General features: G+C 34.1%; 1 protein-coding gene across 1 annotated transcript; it reads right to left on the reverse strand.

Moving 5' to 3' along the window:
* Positions 1-526: 526 nt before the first annotated feature.
* LOC100476429 (AP2-interacting clathrin-endocytosis protein) lies at positions 527-16,937 on the reverse strand. Its single transcript, XM_034653239.1, has 9 exons — positions 16,690-16,937; positions 15,847-15,984; positions 14,827-14,956; positions 12,335-12,396; positions 7,786-8,494; positions 7,452-7,533; positions 6,896-7,035; positions 2,655-4,985; positions 527-1,388 (listed from the first exon to the last, which is right to left on the reverse strand). The coding sequence occupies exons 1-9, from the start codon at positions 16,843-16,845 to the stop codon at positions 919-921; spliced, it is 4,218 nt and encodes a 1,405-aa protein (XP_034509130.1). The 5' UTR covers positions 16,846-16,937; the 3' UTR covers positions 527-918.
* Between the last annotated feature and the right edge of the window lie 68 nt (positions 16,938-17,005).

A 17,005-nucleotide genomic window follows, 5' to 3' on the forward strand; every position in this document is an offset into this window, starting at 1 on the left:
CTTGCCTTGTTACCAAAATTACAGACTGAAAGACAAGGTGATCAAGGAAATAAGGAACTAGAGTATATAGACACACGGAGAAAGCAAACATACACGTGTGTGTGTGCACATATACACACACACAGTTTAACTCAGTAACTCAATGCCTCATGTACCCATTTTAAAATTGATATTTAGCGCAGGCTTATTGCTGGAACAGTTCCAAAATATCTCTAATATGGAATGGAAAATGAAGAGCGATTAACTATAAAGTATATATAGGTGAAACAAATGGACAGTTCTCTCACTTCTTTTGACTAAGGGCAGATGTCTCTCTCTGGATATACCCCAAAAAAGAGAGTTACAAGAGATTCCACTTCTCTGTTTCAGTATCAATGTGACTGAAATTTGAAGTGCATTTACTTCACAATTTCCTGGACCTGCCCTGTTGGGAAAGTGAAGGTTTTTTCTAATATTCAGCTATCAGGCTCAATCACAACAGCCTGAGTTTGAATGTTACTCACTGATTAACTCTACATAAAATGACACAAGCACAATAAGTTTTTATTGTTAAATTACTGTTACCATATGCAGAGCAAAAAGTAAAGGGACTGATCTACTTGTGCATTCACATTTTAAATTCTTGAATTATAAACAAGTGAACAAATGATCAGTTAGGAAAGGAAAACTGAAGGGCTTCTTTATAAGTCTAATTTCTCTAATAATTAATAAAACATGCTCAAAAATTTTAGAAAAACACCTTTTTTCTACATATGATATATTAATAAACAAATTATGTTTACCTCAATAAATTGGAAAGACTCCCTCAATATTAAGGACAGTCTATCTCTGGCTAATGCAATTATTATTTGGATATAATATAAGCATCAAAAAATAAAGTGGTGGCATAGTTCAAAATTTTCCAAAGTGTTAATACTCTTAATGCTGAGTTTCCAGTTCCAGAATTGTCCATTCCCCTTGGGGAGAACAATCTTCGGAGGAAAAACTAGCCATGGTGATGCTTGCTGAGGAATCATCAAGGGGAGAGGTTAGTTCACTCCATCTGTTCAAAGTGTCAACATGTGCTTTACCCTGAGGTTTTGAGCTGTCTCGTGCTAAAAGTAGTGTCTGATTGATTAGATACTGTGCTAAATTTAAGTCTTCAGGAACAGAATTCGTAATATTTAAGTTTGAATCCTGTTCAGAGAGCAGTTGCTTTAATAGTGTCCAATCTTGTTCTGCAAAGTGCTGATCATCTTCAAAATCCATGTCTGTAACATGTGTCTCTGATTCCACTTTCTGCTCAAATGCTTCTATTACATCCATCTCATATATTGGAGAGAGGGTTTTTGAAGGCCGATGGTCATACATGTAGGTTTGTGCCAGTGTGTCACAATCATCTATGTCTCCTGAAATAATTCATAATACTACACAATGTAAAAATTGCACATGTTGGTACCCCTCAGAGTTTTGTAGAACAATATTAAAACAATGTAATAGTTATAGTCCAAAAAAACAGAATGGAAAAAATAACTCTTATACAAAATTGACAAGATTATTGAGGCATTTCTTTTTCTATATTAAAAAAAACAACAACCGAGGGATGTTTAGCAGCAAAATCAACACAGGCAACTAACAATAATTCTCCATACTTGAATTTGAAAACTTGTGATACAGAAAACAACAAAAATTATTTAAACATAAACATAGAATGTGCACATGTATCTAATTCACTACATATGAACTTAAAGAGAAAAAAAGACATGGTTATTTGATGGTGCCTTTTAAGTCCGTTCCAAAAGGGTTTAATAAATACATTTTATCTAAAGCCTTATTTGTATATTGCACATGCAAAAGAGGATGCAAGCAAGGACAAACAAAAAATATAACTTTAAAGAGCCCCCTGTTGTGATTTTGCTGATCAAGGGCTATTGATCAGTGTCTTTCTTAGTTCTGATATACAATAGCTATGCAGTCAGCCACTATTGCATATTTTAAATGTGGGTCATTAGTTCAAATCACTATAATAAGGAAGACAAACACACAAAACAATTAGACAGGAAATCATCTATACATATGAAATAAGCCTGGGCTTTTTTCATATATTATCACTGCTTCTAAATATAATCTCTTTTAGCAAATTTATTTTTTTACTTGAAAACTTTGGAATTATAGTGATCCTCAAAGTCTTAATCTCTGTAAAATGCATATAAATTGTAATAATTAATCTAGTTAAAATAGTTCAGTGCTTTTATATTACTATAGTTATTGCACAGCCCTCTTAGATATATACTAGCATAGTCCATAAATCATATCCAATGTATAATAAAATTTCGAATAGTCAAGAATTCTATGTTAAACCAGACATAAATAACTAAATAATAGCAAACTAAGTTTTTCTCTTTATTCTTTCATGTAAAATCTCTTAATAGATTAGCTCTAATAATAACCAAAATTTTACTAGATCTTAACTCTGCACTAGGACTTTAAGTGAACAATAAAGATTAACTAGCTAGTTTTCATATTATTAAGAAATTTAAGTTTTCATTTGAAATCTGTATCTGTTGCTTAAGTAATTATTCTAACTAAAATATAACATTCGGGGCTATCTACAACTTTAAAATTCTATAAATTCATTTTCTTACGGATTTAGCGTTTCTATTTCTGTACATTACCTGCAGATAAAGCAATATTAGCTTTTTTGGTAGCTGTAGAATGGTTCTCTTTCACTTGACCTTCCTGAGGCAGAAGTTGACTCCGACAGGAGTCCAGAAATTTTGTAGAGCTATTCTTTGGTATGTCAGAATTGGGTTCTCTTTGATGAAGCTCCAAATGACATGGTCTTTCTTGAGATTTTATATCATTATCTGAGAGTTTGCTGCATTGCTGAAAGTCATTATCCACATTTCTTCCACTGTTTACTTTTTTATCTTCTGGAAGAAGCTGTCTGCCTCCTTTGGACAGGACATCTACTGTGAACTTTTTTCCTGTGGCTGAAGCACTCAAATGTTTATCTTTTCTTGAGGAGTCAGTGCTACTGGGACCCAAGAGAGAGCTTTCGTTTTTATATACACTATTGCTTTTATCTTGTTTACATTCTAAAATACTACCTTCACTTCCTTGTGTGTACCTGGAATAGCAGGTCCTTCCATGATGTTCATGAGAAATGCCATCAAAAACATCAGAAGGTGAAAGAGAACCTACAGAAGGCTGAAAGGGAGTATGGGCTTCCCCTTCATCAGATCCTAGTTCTTCACATTCATCTACTGAAAGTAAGACTGATCTTTTAAAATTTTTAGTTGCAGTAAACTCGTGACTTTCATTTTCTGCTGCATCTTCAAAAGCCAAATTAATTATTCCCTGAAACTGCTGAGGAGCTGAGTTAGATGTACGGAAATTTTCTCCAACATTTTCAGCTTCAGATCTTTCATCTTCTGTTTCATCTGCTGAGGAAGAAACTTGATCTACTTCTTGAGCAAACTGGACACTGCCTCGTAGAATATTTTCTTTTTCTCTAGGGTGGACTACTGTAGATCGAGACCACATTTCTGGTCGTTTCCTAGGAATCTCATCATCACTTGTCGAATTAACTTGGAAAAGATCATTACTACTTTGCTTTTTCATTTTCACTTCAATTCTTAAATTACTATCATATATTTTTAATTCTTCAGGAGTACTGGTATCACTGCTACTTCTTCCAAGAAAATCATGGCACAGCATAGTGCCACATTTAGAAATACCTCTGTCATTTGACCCATCATCATCCTGAGACCCTCCAGCATCATAGTCTTCGGATCTGGGCTTTATGTCATCAGAGGATGTGGTAGCACTGCCAGTGTCCGATTCAGGACTCTCTCCCTGATGCAGACCACTGGTACTCAAATTCCAATGGCTCATAAATGGAACTTCTGGAGTTTCATGGTTCTCTGGAGTTTCTGTTGTTTCCATATCTTTAGGAGAATTTTTTCCTGATATTTGTTCCAAAACACACTTGGAGGAAGTATCTGAGTCTGCTGTAGCATGCTTGATTTCACTCATAGCAGAGTCATCAGGCAAGTGACTATGAATTTTCTGTTCTTCTACATGAATTTTAGATTTTCTGTCATCTTGGACAGAATTTAAGGTACCATTTGTCCTTTCAGGAACACATGGTAAAACATCTTTGACACATTTAATGTTTAATTTTTTGTTTATATCTTGTTTCCCTCCTTGCTTTTCCCTGTCTGATACTGAATGGATTTGCTCTGCATTTGCTGAGTCTACATCACAAACAGGATTAGAGTTCAAGGAGTTTTCACTGGGATTTGAAATCATGGATTTTAGGACAGTGGTGCTATAACATTTTGGATCTGCATTATCACTCCCATCAGAAAGACAGTGTATTTTAGCTGTGCTGTGATGATCTGATTCTTTGCTGGAAAATTTTGTTTTGCTTTTATCTGAACAAATCAGTTTTGATTCCGGTTCCTGTTTTATTGCTTTATCCAGATTTGAAATACTTTGGCATTCTAATACTAATTTTTCTTTCCCTTGATTGTTTAATGGCTTTTGGGGGTCAGGTTTGCATGACGACTGGAATGCTTCTCTACCACTGATTTCTGATGTGAGATTAATTAGAGGTTCAGGACGCTTCTGTTCAGAAATATCATCCTTGTTATTATTATCATGTACATCATGAAGCATACTTTTTTGGACAACACATGTTTCACTTTTTAAAGGTTTTTGAGAAGAAGGCTGAGTTTTCGATATAACCTGTCCTGGAAGCGTTTTTTGTTTTGAATCTTTATTACTCAAAGGTTTACTTTTCTTAGACTGATTTAAGTTTTTAGGCATTGCCGCTATTTTTGCCTTAACCTTAGGCAAAGGTGTGTGTCCTTGCTTGACAATTTTTTTCTTAGGTGTTTGTTTATCTGTACTTGTACTGTGGTCCAATTTTGTCACATTTTCATCAGACTGCCTTGAAGAGACTGAAGATTTTACTGAACTTGGTGACTCTCCTTGGGATCCTAAGAAAAGAAAATTTAAAAATATAATGTACTTTCCAATTTGTGAATGAAATGCAATATTTGTTTTTAAATTATTTTAGAAGAAACAAAATAAACAATGAAATGACATATCTATGACAATGGACAATAAAAGATTAGGCGTTAGTAACATGATAAAATTTAAAAAAACTTTTTATTATAAATATAGGGGGACTATTGCAGCACCTTAGTAAAATTATTTAAATAGGATCTTTATTTTTTTTTAAAAAGATTTTATTTATTTATTTGACAGAGAGAGATTGACAGCCAGCAGGAGAGGGAACACAGGCAGGGGGAGTGGGAGAGGAAGAAGCAGGCTCCCATCAGAGAAGCCTGATGTGGGGCTCGATCCCAGAACTCTGGGATCACGCCCTGAGCCGAAGGCAGACGCTTAACGACTGAGCCACCCAGGCGCCCCTAAATAGGATCTTTCTTCCTCAAGAGTTTTGATCCTTATGCCAGAATTGGATTTGCTTAAATATATGAGGCTGGAAAAATCTTATTTTCTTATATCAAAAGAGCAGAAAGGGTCTTCCCTTTGAAGTTTTTGGGGAAAAAAAAGACTGTTCCATATAGCTGAAAGGAGAATCAAGCTAAATATAAAATAGAATGTTGAAATTACTGCAGTTTTTTCTGTCAAACATGAACAAAACTAATTTACTTCTCATGACAAGATCATTATTATTGTAGATCATTTGGGTTAATAACTTAGATGTGCAGTGGAAACTAAAACTGGTAATTGGAGAGCAAGGATTAATTTTGAGAACCTTTTTGTTTACACTGGCTAAGTCCTACAGATGATAATTAAAACTATCAAACAGAATTGCCAAATCTTTTTTTTTTTTTTAGGATTTTATTTATTTATTTGACAGAGATAGAGACAGCCAGCGAGAGAGGGAACACAAGCAGGGGGAGTGGGAGAGGAAGAAGCAGGCTCATAGCAGAAGAGCCTGATGTGGGGCTCGATCCTATAACTCCGGGATCACGCCCTGAGCCAAAGGCAGACGCTTAACCGCTGTGCCACCCAGGCACCCCAGAATTGCCAAATCTTTTTAAATGTTTAGTTTTTAGTTATTACTAGAACACAAATAATTTTTCTCTGGCTTATTTTAAAAATTACTTTCAGTATTAATTCATTATCTAACTCAAAATTGTTTTTAGGTTTTTACAAACTGCTCTTACCCACATGAATGCTTAATGCATAATGCAAATTAATTTTAAAATCAGTTATTATGTCAACAAATTATGCAATCTGATCAGTACGCTTTTCTTTCTTAGAACATGGAAAAACAATGGGCACAGCACAGAGGGAAAATTCTTCTTTCCTCTATATCCCAGCTCTCAAGACTGTACCATTACTTTTTAAAGGGCTCTAATATTAGTGCTGGTTTTGCACATGGAATTCCTATAGTTACCAATGAAACTGAAGAAATCTGGGCATAATATATAAAAGGACCAAAAATACAGGTAAATTAGTGACTCCCTAAATTATTTCTCATAAAAGACAATAAAAACCAAACCCACATCCTGAAATACCAAAATACTTATCTAGGGGCGCCTGGGTTTCACTCTTGGTTTCGGCTTAGACTCAGGTCATGATCTCAGGGTCCTAAGATCCATCTGCCTGCCTCCTCCCCAGCTCTGCCCTCCAGAGCCTGCTTGGGACTCTTCCACTGACACTCCTCCTGCCTGCAGGCCCGCACTCTCTCAAATAAATAAATCTTTTAAAAAAATACTTATGTAAAAGTGTAAAGTCTCATCTCTATAGTATGACACACATGTGAAATGAGTGAAACCATGTTATATTCTTGTTTGTTGCTAAAGTTCCAAATCAGAGTTCTGCTTACTCAGTTTAAACACATAAGTAACTCCCAGGACTATATCAGCTTTACCTTGAGTCTTAACAAGACTAGATGAGGCATTTTTTGCCTTCTGTTGAGCTGTAGCACATCCACTGCCATTTCCTTTTTTCTTTAAAATTGCCTGTGGTACTGGATCACTGTATCCTTTGCTAGTGACCTTCTTTAGCACACTAAGAAAAATGATTTGCATTCAGTACTGCACTCAGAGAGCAACACATGAACTTTTAAAAGGCTATATATGAAATATAGTCTTTCTCAAAGAAATTTAAAAATATCTTTTTTTCTAAAAATAGAAAAACCTTATGTTCATAGGACTTTAAGTTTATAAACCTGCCAGCCAAGTATGACTAAAAAAATGTTTTTTGAGGGCACATAATCAAGTGCCACAAGTAGAATCTATCATTTTGTATCAATAATCATTTTTCACAGACTATCTTCTTTTAATAAAGTTTTAAAATATTGTGTAAATAAATACATTTTCTAACAAAGAAGAAAAGATACTTTTAAAACATTTAGCTAGAAGTTAGTACATAATTAACTTTCAGAGAAAGCTAATATATAGGTAAAATAATGAATGAAGCCTTACCTGTTATTTATATAAGTTTCTTCTTGAGTGCCTTTTTTATTTGAAGTTCCATTGGTAACTTTTGAAACAGGTCGAGATTTTACTGCCGTAAATTAAGAAAAAGTCAGTCATGAAACAGAACACTGAATATGTAAAAGTCATGCATAAATTCACTGGCCAGACACTATATTCAAAAATAAACATTAATGTGGAAAGAAGCATATTTTCTCTCAGTTTGCATGAACACATGTAAATAAGTGCCTTGGCATTTGAAACTAAATAAACATCCAAAAACAGAATCATTTTTTCCTAGCAACTGTCAGGAGCTATTAAAAGTGACGGTACTAAAACCCACCTACAGTAGTTTTGATACTTTCCACACTGTTTTTCACTGTCTGTCCTGGAGATTCACAAAAGGACAGTTTATCACCAGAAGGCCTCTCTTCTCCTACTGATCCATTTTCTTTTGGTTCATACAGACATTCAGTGGAAATCAGTAATTCCATACTTGAATTGGTCGATCTGCTGGAAAGCCCTGCAATGCTGAGGCATGGAGAATCTCTTCCTGTCACTTTCTTCAAAGGCTTTGCTTTGGCTTGCACATTTAAGTTGCCAGTGAGTACCTTGGGTCTGGCACCTGTAATGTGCCCTTCCTGACCTCTCACTCCTTTTTCATTTAATGAATTTTTCTGTCCATTTGCTGACGCTGCTGCTGCTCTTTCCACAGCTTGTCTAGGCGACGTGTTTGCTGACTTAGCATTATCACTGTTTTCTGTTTGGGACTTTATTATAGCTTTGGCCTTTCCAGAAACATTCTTCCCCCCAGTTTTAAGTTCTTTTGTAACCTTAGATGCTGTTTTTGTACCACCCTTTTCCTTTAAATCGTCCTGTTTCAAAGTTTTATTTACAGTACTTCTATTAGTACTTGATGAATGTCCAGATGTTCCTAATCCATCAGATTTCATCTTTTCCTTAGTAGAGGGATAATTCCGACAATCCTTCTTGGTATTTCCTCTCCAAGATTTGTTTTTTATAACACCAGTGTCAGAAACTTGTCTCCTTTGCTACAAAGAAGAAAAAAAATTCTTTATAACTTGACTGAAGTCTTTGACTTATAGTACTTTGTTTCAATAAGCCAGCTTTTCAAAGAGGAGAAAGTAAAGATCACATTATGATATAGGGCCACTCAAAATTCGAATCATCTTTGATCATTTGAATGTGTCTTTGGTCACATTACCTTAATTGAATCTGAAATACAGCATAAAAAATTAAAAGGCAATGCTATTTTAAAAAGGGATACTATTTAGCTTTGTGAAGTTATGGTAGAGATTGACACCTAAAGGTGTCAGGATGCCTTGGGTCAATGATAACAACATCCAGTGTTTTTTGAGGGCCCACTTCCCAGGTTCTGTGCTAAAACCCTTTTCATACGTCATCTCACTTAATACTCACAACACTCCTATGAGAGAGCTCCTGTTGCTATCTCTATTTCATAAACAGGAAACTGGGGATTAAAGCCCCTATGTGATTTACCAAGGTCACATGCTTGTAAGGATGGAAGTAGGACTTGAGCTCACGATTTACTGCTTTAAGCAGGCAGTCACCTATATGGTATAATTTGAGGGACATTATAAAGATTTTCACCAAAAACTGTCTCTTCAATCCTATTCCAAATGCCAGAAATTTTATCACTAAAGATTTAATCCTTGTGGGTGGGGACTGGGGGCGGCAAGCCCCTGGGAAACGAACATCTGGAAAGTTCGGCTTTTGGAAGAAACAAAATAGTAATACACACTGGCTATATGGAGAAAGTGGAGGAAAAGGGGTCCTAAAAACAGGTGAAGTAGGAAACAAGAGGAAAAGAGAAGGACACTTAAAACACTGAAGGCAATGCTCCTGTATCATTTTGGTTAGAACTAAACTTGCTATGGAAGGGAACAACAACACTTTAAAAAGTGGTAGGAAGTGCAGAATAAAATTTTAAGACTATATTACCACTCTTTATGAAATACGCCCTCCCTTAGCAAAGCTGTATGAAACTGCAGAGGCCCGAGGAAGAGCCTGCGCTGTCTTCATCTTTGTATCCCATGGCACTGCACCCACAACATACTGGGTACTCAAAAAAATGTGACGCATGTTGTCAAACCGGAGCATATATTGATACACAGTTCAAGGGCTAATATTTCTGAATATAGAAACCTTCCATTTATATTAAAAATTTGTCTAAGATAAAGAAAACATACATGGGGGTGTGAACACACACACACAAACACACAGACACAGACACACACACACACACACACACACACACACACAAAGTAATAAATAAGTTTAGGGAAAACCTAGGTGTAGTCCTAATAAAAGAATCACTGGGTTCTTGTCATAGCTTTATCTCTAATTGACTTAGGATATTTAAGAAGTCATTAACATCTCTGGGCTTCATAGTATGTATTTCTAGAGCGTGGAGACTGGTCCTACTCATGCAGTGCTCCAGGATTCTATGTAATATTTATAAAGTTCAAATAGGTTTGGTCCTCATTTTTTGTTTTCTTGGTCAAATCGTAGCTCAAAAAATAACCTTTCTCTATTTTTAATACCTAAAATCAGATAGACTTTTGATTTTAGACTACTTCTCACCCTTAAAACTGATCCTACTTAACTTCATATCCTTGAATCTTATCTATTTTAAAGCATCATGCTATGGGTGAGATCTATGTAGTATGTGGGGTAACCATATTCCTTTAGAAACTTTATATTAACATAATATAGCATGATGAGGTTTCAATGTATACACATATCTAGGCATTTTCTAACTTACATCTGCAAAGTTTACATATATTTCTTATATACAAATGGCCAGGTGGGAAGATGCATGCTACTGACAAAAATGAGACCACATGCTATTGAGAAAAATGAGAAAAAGAGGTCAACCCTCTAGAGAATTCCCCTTAGACACCCTTTGGTTTCAGTACTATTCCTTTTGTTTGTTTTTTGTTTAACTTTTTATTGTAGTAAAATTTACACATAATCTAAAGAAGATAGAAGAGTATAATGAACCCCCATGTACCTATTATCCAGCTTTAACAGTGATCAGCTCTTGGCCAATTTTGTTTCATATATAACTACCATATCATTTTGTTAACAAGTCCTAGACATCATTACCTTAAGTATTGTGGTATGAGCACTCTTAAACCTTTCTCTCTGTCTCATCTCATTAACTTTCTCCCACGTTCAGAAGATCTCATCTCTTCTTGTAAAACATATTTATTCATTCTACACTTATTGAGCACTTACTACATACTAAATAATTGCACATAAATTATTTCACTTAATTTTCACAATAATTCTGCTAGGTTTTATTAGTCCATTTTACAGACAAGCAAGCTCACACATGGCAGAGATAAGGATGCGAAGTCAAGGCAGCACTGCCCCAGCAACTGTGCCAGGCAGCAGTGTTGCTTTCCTTGCGCTTGGCTGGAGAGCCTTGCTCCTCCACCCATCCTTCCCTCACACACACACACACACACACACACACACACACACACACACACACACGCTTTCCTGCCCTCACCTAGGAGCAGGCAAAAACACCTTAGGTAGATAAAAAATGAAGCTAAAAGACCCCAGGAAACCCTGTACTCAGCCTCCTGCCCTCATGGAGGCCACACATTTTCCATTTCACTACCTCACAGAACCAATAAAAATCTAGGTAAGGATAAAAAAAAAAAAGTGAAGTCGAGATTTTAATTCTTATTATTCCATGTCCAGCACCCATTTCACTAAACTGCCCTTCTGAGGGAAACAATTTGACCCTACTTTCTTCCCACTGTGGTTAACAGTATAAACCCTCGGGCAACCTGAATATCAGGAAGGTAAGGAAGAACCATGAGACTTTGATCTCTTTTGCTGTAAGGTAAGGGAAGAGGAAAAGCCTGGTTGATACCAGAGAGTAGAACAGCAAAGAGAAAGGCAGATAGGATAATTGGGGGTGGGGCGCTAAAAAAAACCCCACTGGGGTAACAGGAAACTAGTACATAGAGAAAAATGTCCTAAGGTACCACTTTCTAGCGTGTGTTCTGTGGAACTCTACAATATACCTAAGAATGGTCAATGGGGAGTCTAGCAGCGTTCCAAGTTTAGGGGAAGAAAAATGTTTCATATTATAACAAATACACCAAGTCATTTGTGTGTGGGAAGGGCTAAAAAAAAAAAAGACAAAATTTACCATCTTAACCATTTTTAAGTGGGAAGTACAGTAATGTTAACTATATAGATCTTGTGCAACAAATCTCTAGAACTTTCTCATCTTGTAAAACTGAAATTCGATACCCACTGAAAAATTGCCCTTTTCCTTATACCTCCGGCCCTGGCAACTGCTATTCTCCTTCCTGTTTTTCTAAGAGTTTGATTACTTTAGATACCTCATATAAATACAGCAAGTAACTTTTAAAGTAAAACACAACTAACTATACTCTTGGTACTGATTGCCTCTTTCACACCAAAAATGTATTACATGAATAAAAAATCTTAGTATAGAGAAAACTGGGACAACTAAAATCTTCTTTAAGAAGTAGGTTAATTAGAAAATAAGACATTGAATTAGGTCTAGAATTTTAGACAACTTCTGAACTGTTGGAATAGCTCCAATATATTAGTTGCCAAAAAGGTTTCAAGGAAATAAAAAAGGCAGAATATTTCACTTCCTATGCCAGCTGGATATTAAAAATTCACATTTAAAAATTTATAGAATATTTGCTTGATTAAAGACTCAATATTATTTTCATTAAGAAACAGCTCTACTTAATCAAAGGATACATTTAAATAATCACTGAAATACAAAATAATAAAATTTAAATTATTTAGCATTTTTTTCATTTGGACCTCCAAATTTTAAAAGTTTTTACCTGAGAACTACTGAATACAGGCTTTTTGCCAAGTCTTCGATCATCACCTTTGTCAAATGCAGCTGTAGAAAGAAACAATTTATTTTTATAGGAAACACTATCATTACCATAAAAGTAGAGGGAAAACAGTATGCTAGCAGAAAAAGTTTATGTTTTAATGGAAGTAACTTTAAAAAAGCTAAAAGCAATCTAGTACACACAAATAATTCCATATTATATTTTAGAACTTTTTTTTAAAGAACCCCGTTTTCAATCCTATTTTCTGGTCTCTATGGATTTTACATTATTAAAATTAATAAATAAGAAATGTAAAAATCTCATGAGAAGATTCATACATTTACAAAAAAAACTCCAGAATTTTCTCAAGCTGTGAAATTTTAGAGATAACGGGTTTCATTTAGTTTTCCAAATTTCAAAAAATTATGGGTTGTGGCAAACAATATTTTATAAACCATTAAATTTGAGAAAGTGTCTATCTAAATGTAAAAATACTCTGTTGAAATTCACTACAAATATTTCCTGGTTTTGCAGAGATATCATTAGGAAGAAGGAAAGAAAAGAGAAAAAAATAAGGTTCTGTTGAAAATAAGAAACAATCCTCAAACCCACATTCTTTTTAGAATTACATAAGAATTCACTTTCTAGATTAAGTTTATGTGGGAATTATTGGAGAATTCATGTTTTTATGCTCTTCAAATAAGAATTTGAATGACATCAGGAAAATACATAGGAATAATGGGACAAGAGCTATAAATATAGTTCAGCTAATGTATTTCTTTCTTTTGAAGGTTAAATTTCAAACTATTTAAAACATAGTTTGAAGAAATATAAACTCCAAAAATTATTTGATATTTATTAAAACAGCTGATGAAAAATGTATTAAATTATATGTAACACTCCTATTGCATCTTCTACTATTTGTGTTCTATAGGATCTGTGCTATAAGACAAAGCAGGATCCTAGAAATGGCATTATAGGGACTGATTTATAGTAAGCAAATGACTTTGCACAATTCTACACAAAAAGAAATTAATGTAAGATTTCTCCCAAAGGTCAGTAACTCAATTAGAATAAAAGAAATGCTATAACAAAGATAATCTAGAATCAGTCTTTTATCTGGGGTTTCCCAATGCAGTAACTATCCATAAGTCAGGACTCATTATAAATCAACATACTAAAGATTAAAAAAAATATTATTAGACTGATAGGATTGAAAAGTTCTTTTTGACAATTAGTACAATTATCAATAACATTTTGTTTTACATATGTGCATATATATATGTATTTGTATGTATTTTTAATTAGCACTTTATAGAATTAAGATAAAGAATACCGTTTAAGGCACAATTAACTATAAAATCCTCTAAAATGAAGAAAAACAAAGTTTACTACCAATCAGAAGAGAGTTGAATGACACCTACTCATGCAATGCTGATCTTATTTCTTCACACTGAATAGATTTTGTAGTAAAAATTAACTGCCATCTAAAAATCAGTACAGAAATAGTCACAAGGAAAAAACCACAAATTCCTGAAGACCTTGAGATTTTCATTGTTTCATGATTTTGTTCTTTTACTATTTTGTTGGAATTTCTTTGAAAAGTGCTCTTCAGTTCACATCTAGCTACGCTATCATGTTATGCTCATAATGCAAGACAGAGCAAATCATATTCTGCCTATTCCACTAAAGAATCTAACATATCTATGTACTATCAAGAATATATCACATATGGTTTTGTATTTTATAGTACAAAAATGTTCACTTCCTAAAATACAGTCTCTAAAAACGTTTTTAAAAGTATACTTGCTCAATCTGCAAATATTTTTTCTAAGGTACCTGCTTTAACCCAAAAACAGTCATGAAGCCATTTTTAGTTCCACACCCTCAAAATTTTTATCTTAATATTTTTGAAACAAACATACATTCTGAGCAATAGACATCTTTTGTTTAATGCTATCGTTTCAAATGGTACCTATTAAATGTCAGAGACCACCGTGCGGCTCCCGAGGGGCACTCCGCAATAGCACACACCGTATCACTGAACCAATCAGTTGTGAAATAAAGCCATCTAGTTTAAACAAAACCACAAGAAATGATATATTATGCCAAAGATGGAAAAGCTTTATGGCAAAATATATGTAAAAAGGAAGAGAAAGTATGTTTGGTAATATGTTCTATGTGGCTTACATTTTCCGATACTTCTAATCTCTTTATAAGAACGCTTTTAAGCAAATTTGGCTGGAACATTGCTGCTAATATAGAGTAGGATAAAAACTGATAAATACACGTATAAAGGAAATGAGTCATTTTCCAAGAACAACAAAGCATGATTTATTAAAACTGCCTAAACATACTATCACTAGTTTCAATCAGCAAGCTATTATTGAACAGAAGCAAATAATGTTAATCCTACCACTTATTAGCATCCCCTCAAAACACCTCTTGTCACAGAGATCATAAAATAAGAAAAAAAAATCTCAAGGCTAACATACCTGCTTGGATTTTCTGTTGATCATCTGTGCTCATCAGCTTCCAGCTTTCTGTGTGACGAACAGCATAGAAAGACTGAACCAGGAAGATCCACAGCTTATCACGCAGAGCCTGGATCTTGCACGTAAAACCCTGTGTTCAAGCAACAAATCAGCAGCTGGTGAGAGCCACATTGTCATAGCAACCAGTCATTATTCCTTTCCGAATCTACTTACTCCTAAGCTAGATCAATGATGTCATCACTTAGATTTTTAAAATTGTCAGGTACATGTTATTTATGAAGGCTTACTCTTCAAAAACAGAATTTTATAATGAACGTGAAGCTAAACCTTATCCTTTCAACCAAACATTATTTTAAATCACCAGTGGCCTCTACATGAATATGTTCTACAGCCTTTTCAAATCAACTATGACATTACAAGGTCAAATACTCTATGTAATAGTAATAAATATGATGAAATTTTTTATCACTCTTGTTGAACAAATACAAAATGTCAATAATTTCCAATAAGCTTACTAACATTAAGTGCATTTAAAAATAAGTAATATTTTAATTTTGCTTTTTCCTACTCAATCCAATTTTAAATATGATTTTTTTTGGAGACAAAAAGGAATTAAGAATATATTATAAAAATATAAAACACTGATCATTAAGAATTCTATAAAATTATTTAAAATTTTCTGTAAGTTTTATATTTAGGAAATTTAATATAGTGACAGGGGAGAAATACTATAGTTATGCTGTACCAATTAATATTAAGTACCAAACTATGGTTAGAATGAATGAGTCAAACTGCCAAATTCTGAACTGTATTCTACAATAAGTCTATTTAGAGGTAAATGAAATTTAAACATTTTTATTTTGTGAAAAATTCCAAACAGACACAAAAGTAGGGACTATAACCAACCCCCCAACACCTAGTTTTAATGAACCATGCAACATTTAAAATGTGCATATATTTTAAAATCTTAAAACAATTCAAATATTATATCATTTAAATGAATTTCATCACTTTAAATACCATTTCCTTTGTACTGTCAGAGTTCAGTAACATGTCCAGAGCCATAAAAAGAGAACAGCTATTCTCAGTGGTAATGTTTTCTTCAATTGCTTTGAAAATTTTGTCCAATAGATCAGCTGTGCTGCTCATTGCTTGTGACTACAAAACATAGAAATTTATATTTAATAGGAATACACGTAAAATGTGTAAGAAATGTGAAACTCTGGCTTAATAACAGACCATTCATCATAACTGGCCATATAAAGTCAAACAGAAATCTTATTTCCTCTGTTAATAATATAGTAATTATTATAATTACATAATTATAACAACCATTATCATAAAAATCTGTTTCCTTTTAAAAAAATATCTGCACACAACACACACACACACACACACACACACACACACACACACACACAGTTCCTGGAAGCCAAAATAGTTCTAAGAGCAGAACTAGAAATAAATAATCAAAGTTCTTTATTCAATAACTAAATTTAGAACAAGTGGGTCCCCAGTAAGACTGAGAATTTTGCATGGACCATTACTGTATTACTGACAAACAGTATCTTTATGACTGGTTTCTAAAATATGGCTTATGCTGATTGAGGGCTACTGTTGGCCAGAGTTACATTATGCCTTGCCAGTGCACCCAAACCTGTCCCCTCCTGCCTTCATTATCTTGTGAGCCAAAAATCCTGTCCATCACTGCTCTAAATCCTATGCAAGCATGCCATCTGCTGTGGAATTTATTTAAGTCACACTAATTTAATCAAAGACAACCTGCGTATAAAAACTCTTACATAATGGTAATCAGAACACAAAGATGGGGCTAAATATAGGATATAATTTTAGACATAGTACCTGTAAGAGAAGAGCAAAATTTTCACTTTGAATGATCTTGGAGAAGTTTTCTATAATAAATGCAATACATTCTTCTTGCAGCTGAGATGCCATTGTCAGTGCTACTTCTGTCCACTTCACTCTGGGTAGACTGATAATTAGCCTGTCACTTTCCATCAGAAGAAAAGCAGCATTCTTATCATTCTTATAATTTTTAAAAAAAATCGGGAAAAAAAGTTAGATTACTATTCATAATATAACTTTCTAAGCAAATAAAATACATTTGTTTTCTTATGATCTTTCCTACACACACACACACACACACACACACACACAC

This window comes from Ailuropoda melanoleuca, unplaced genomic scaffold, assembly GCF_002007445.2.
Source record: "Ailuropoda melanoleuca isolate Jingjing unplaced genomic scaffold, ASM200744v2 unplaced-scaffold7457, whole genome shotgun sequence".
NCBI lineage: Eukaryota > Metazoa > Chordata > Mammalia > Carnivora > Ursidae > Ailuropoda > Ailuropoda melanoleuca.

What these genes read in the sequence shown, in the direction of transcription:
- LOC100476429 (XM_034653239.1), bottom strand. Translation starts at nt 16,845, where the DNA reads ATGGAAAGTGACAGGCTAATTATCAGTCTACCCAGAGTGAAGTGGACA. An exon ending in CTGTATTCAGTAGTTCTCAG is followed by an intron (nt 8,495 to 12,334) that starts GTAAAAACTTTT and finishes TCTTCTTTGTAG; the next exon opens with CAAAGGAGACAAGTTTCTGA. An exon ending in AAGTATCAAAACTACTGTAG is followed by an intron (nt 7,534 to 7,785) that starts GTGGGTTTTAGT and finishes AATTTACGGCAG; the next exon opens with TAAAATCTCGACCTGTTTCA.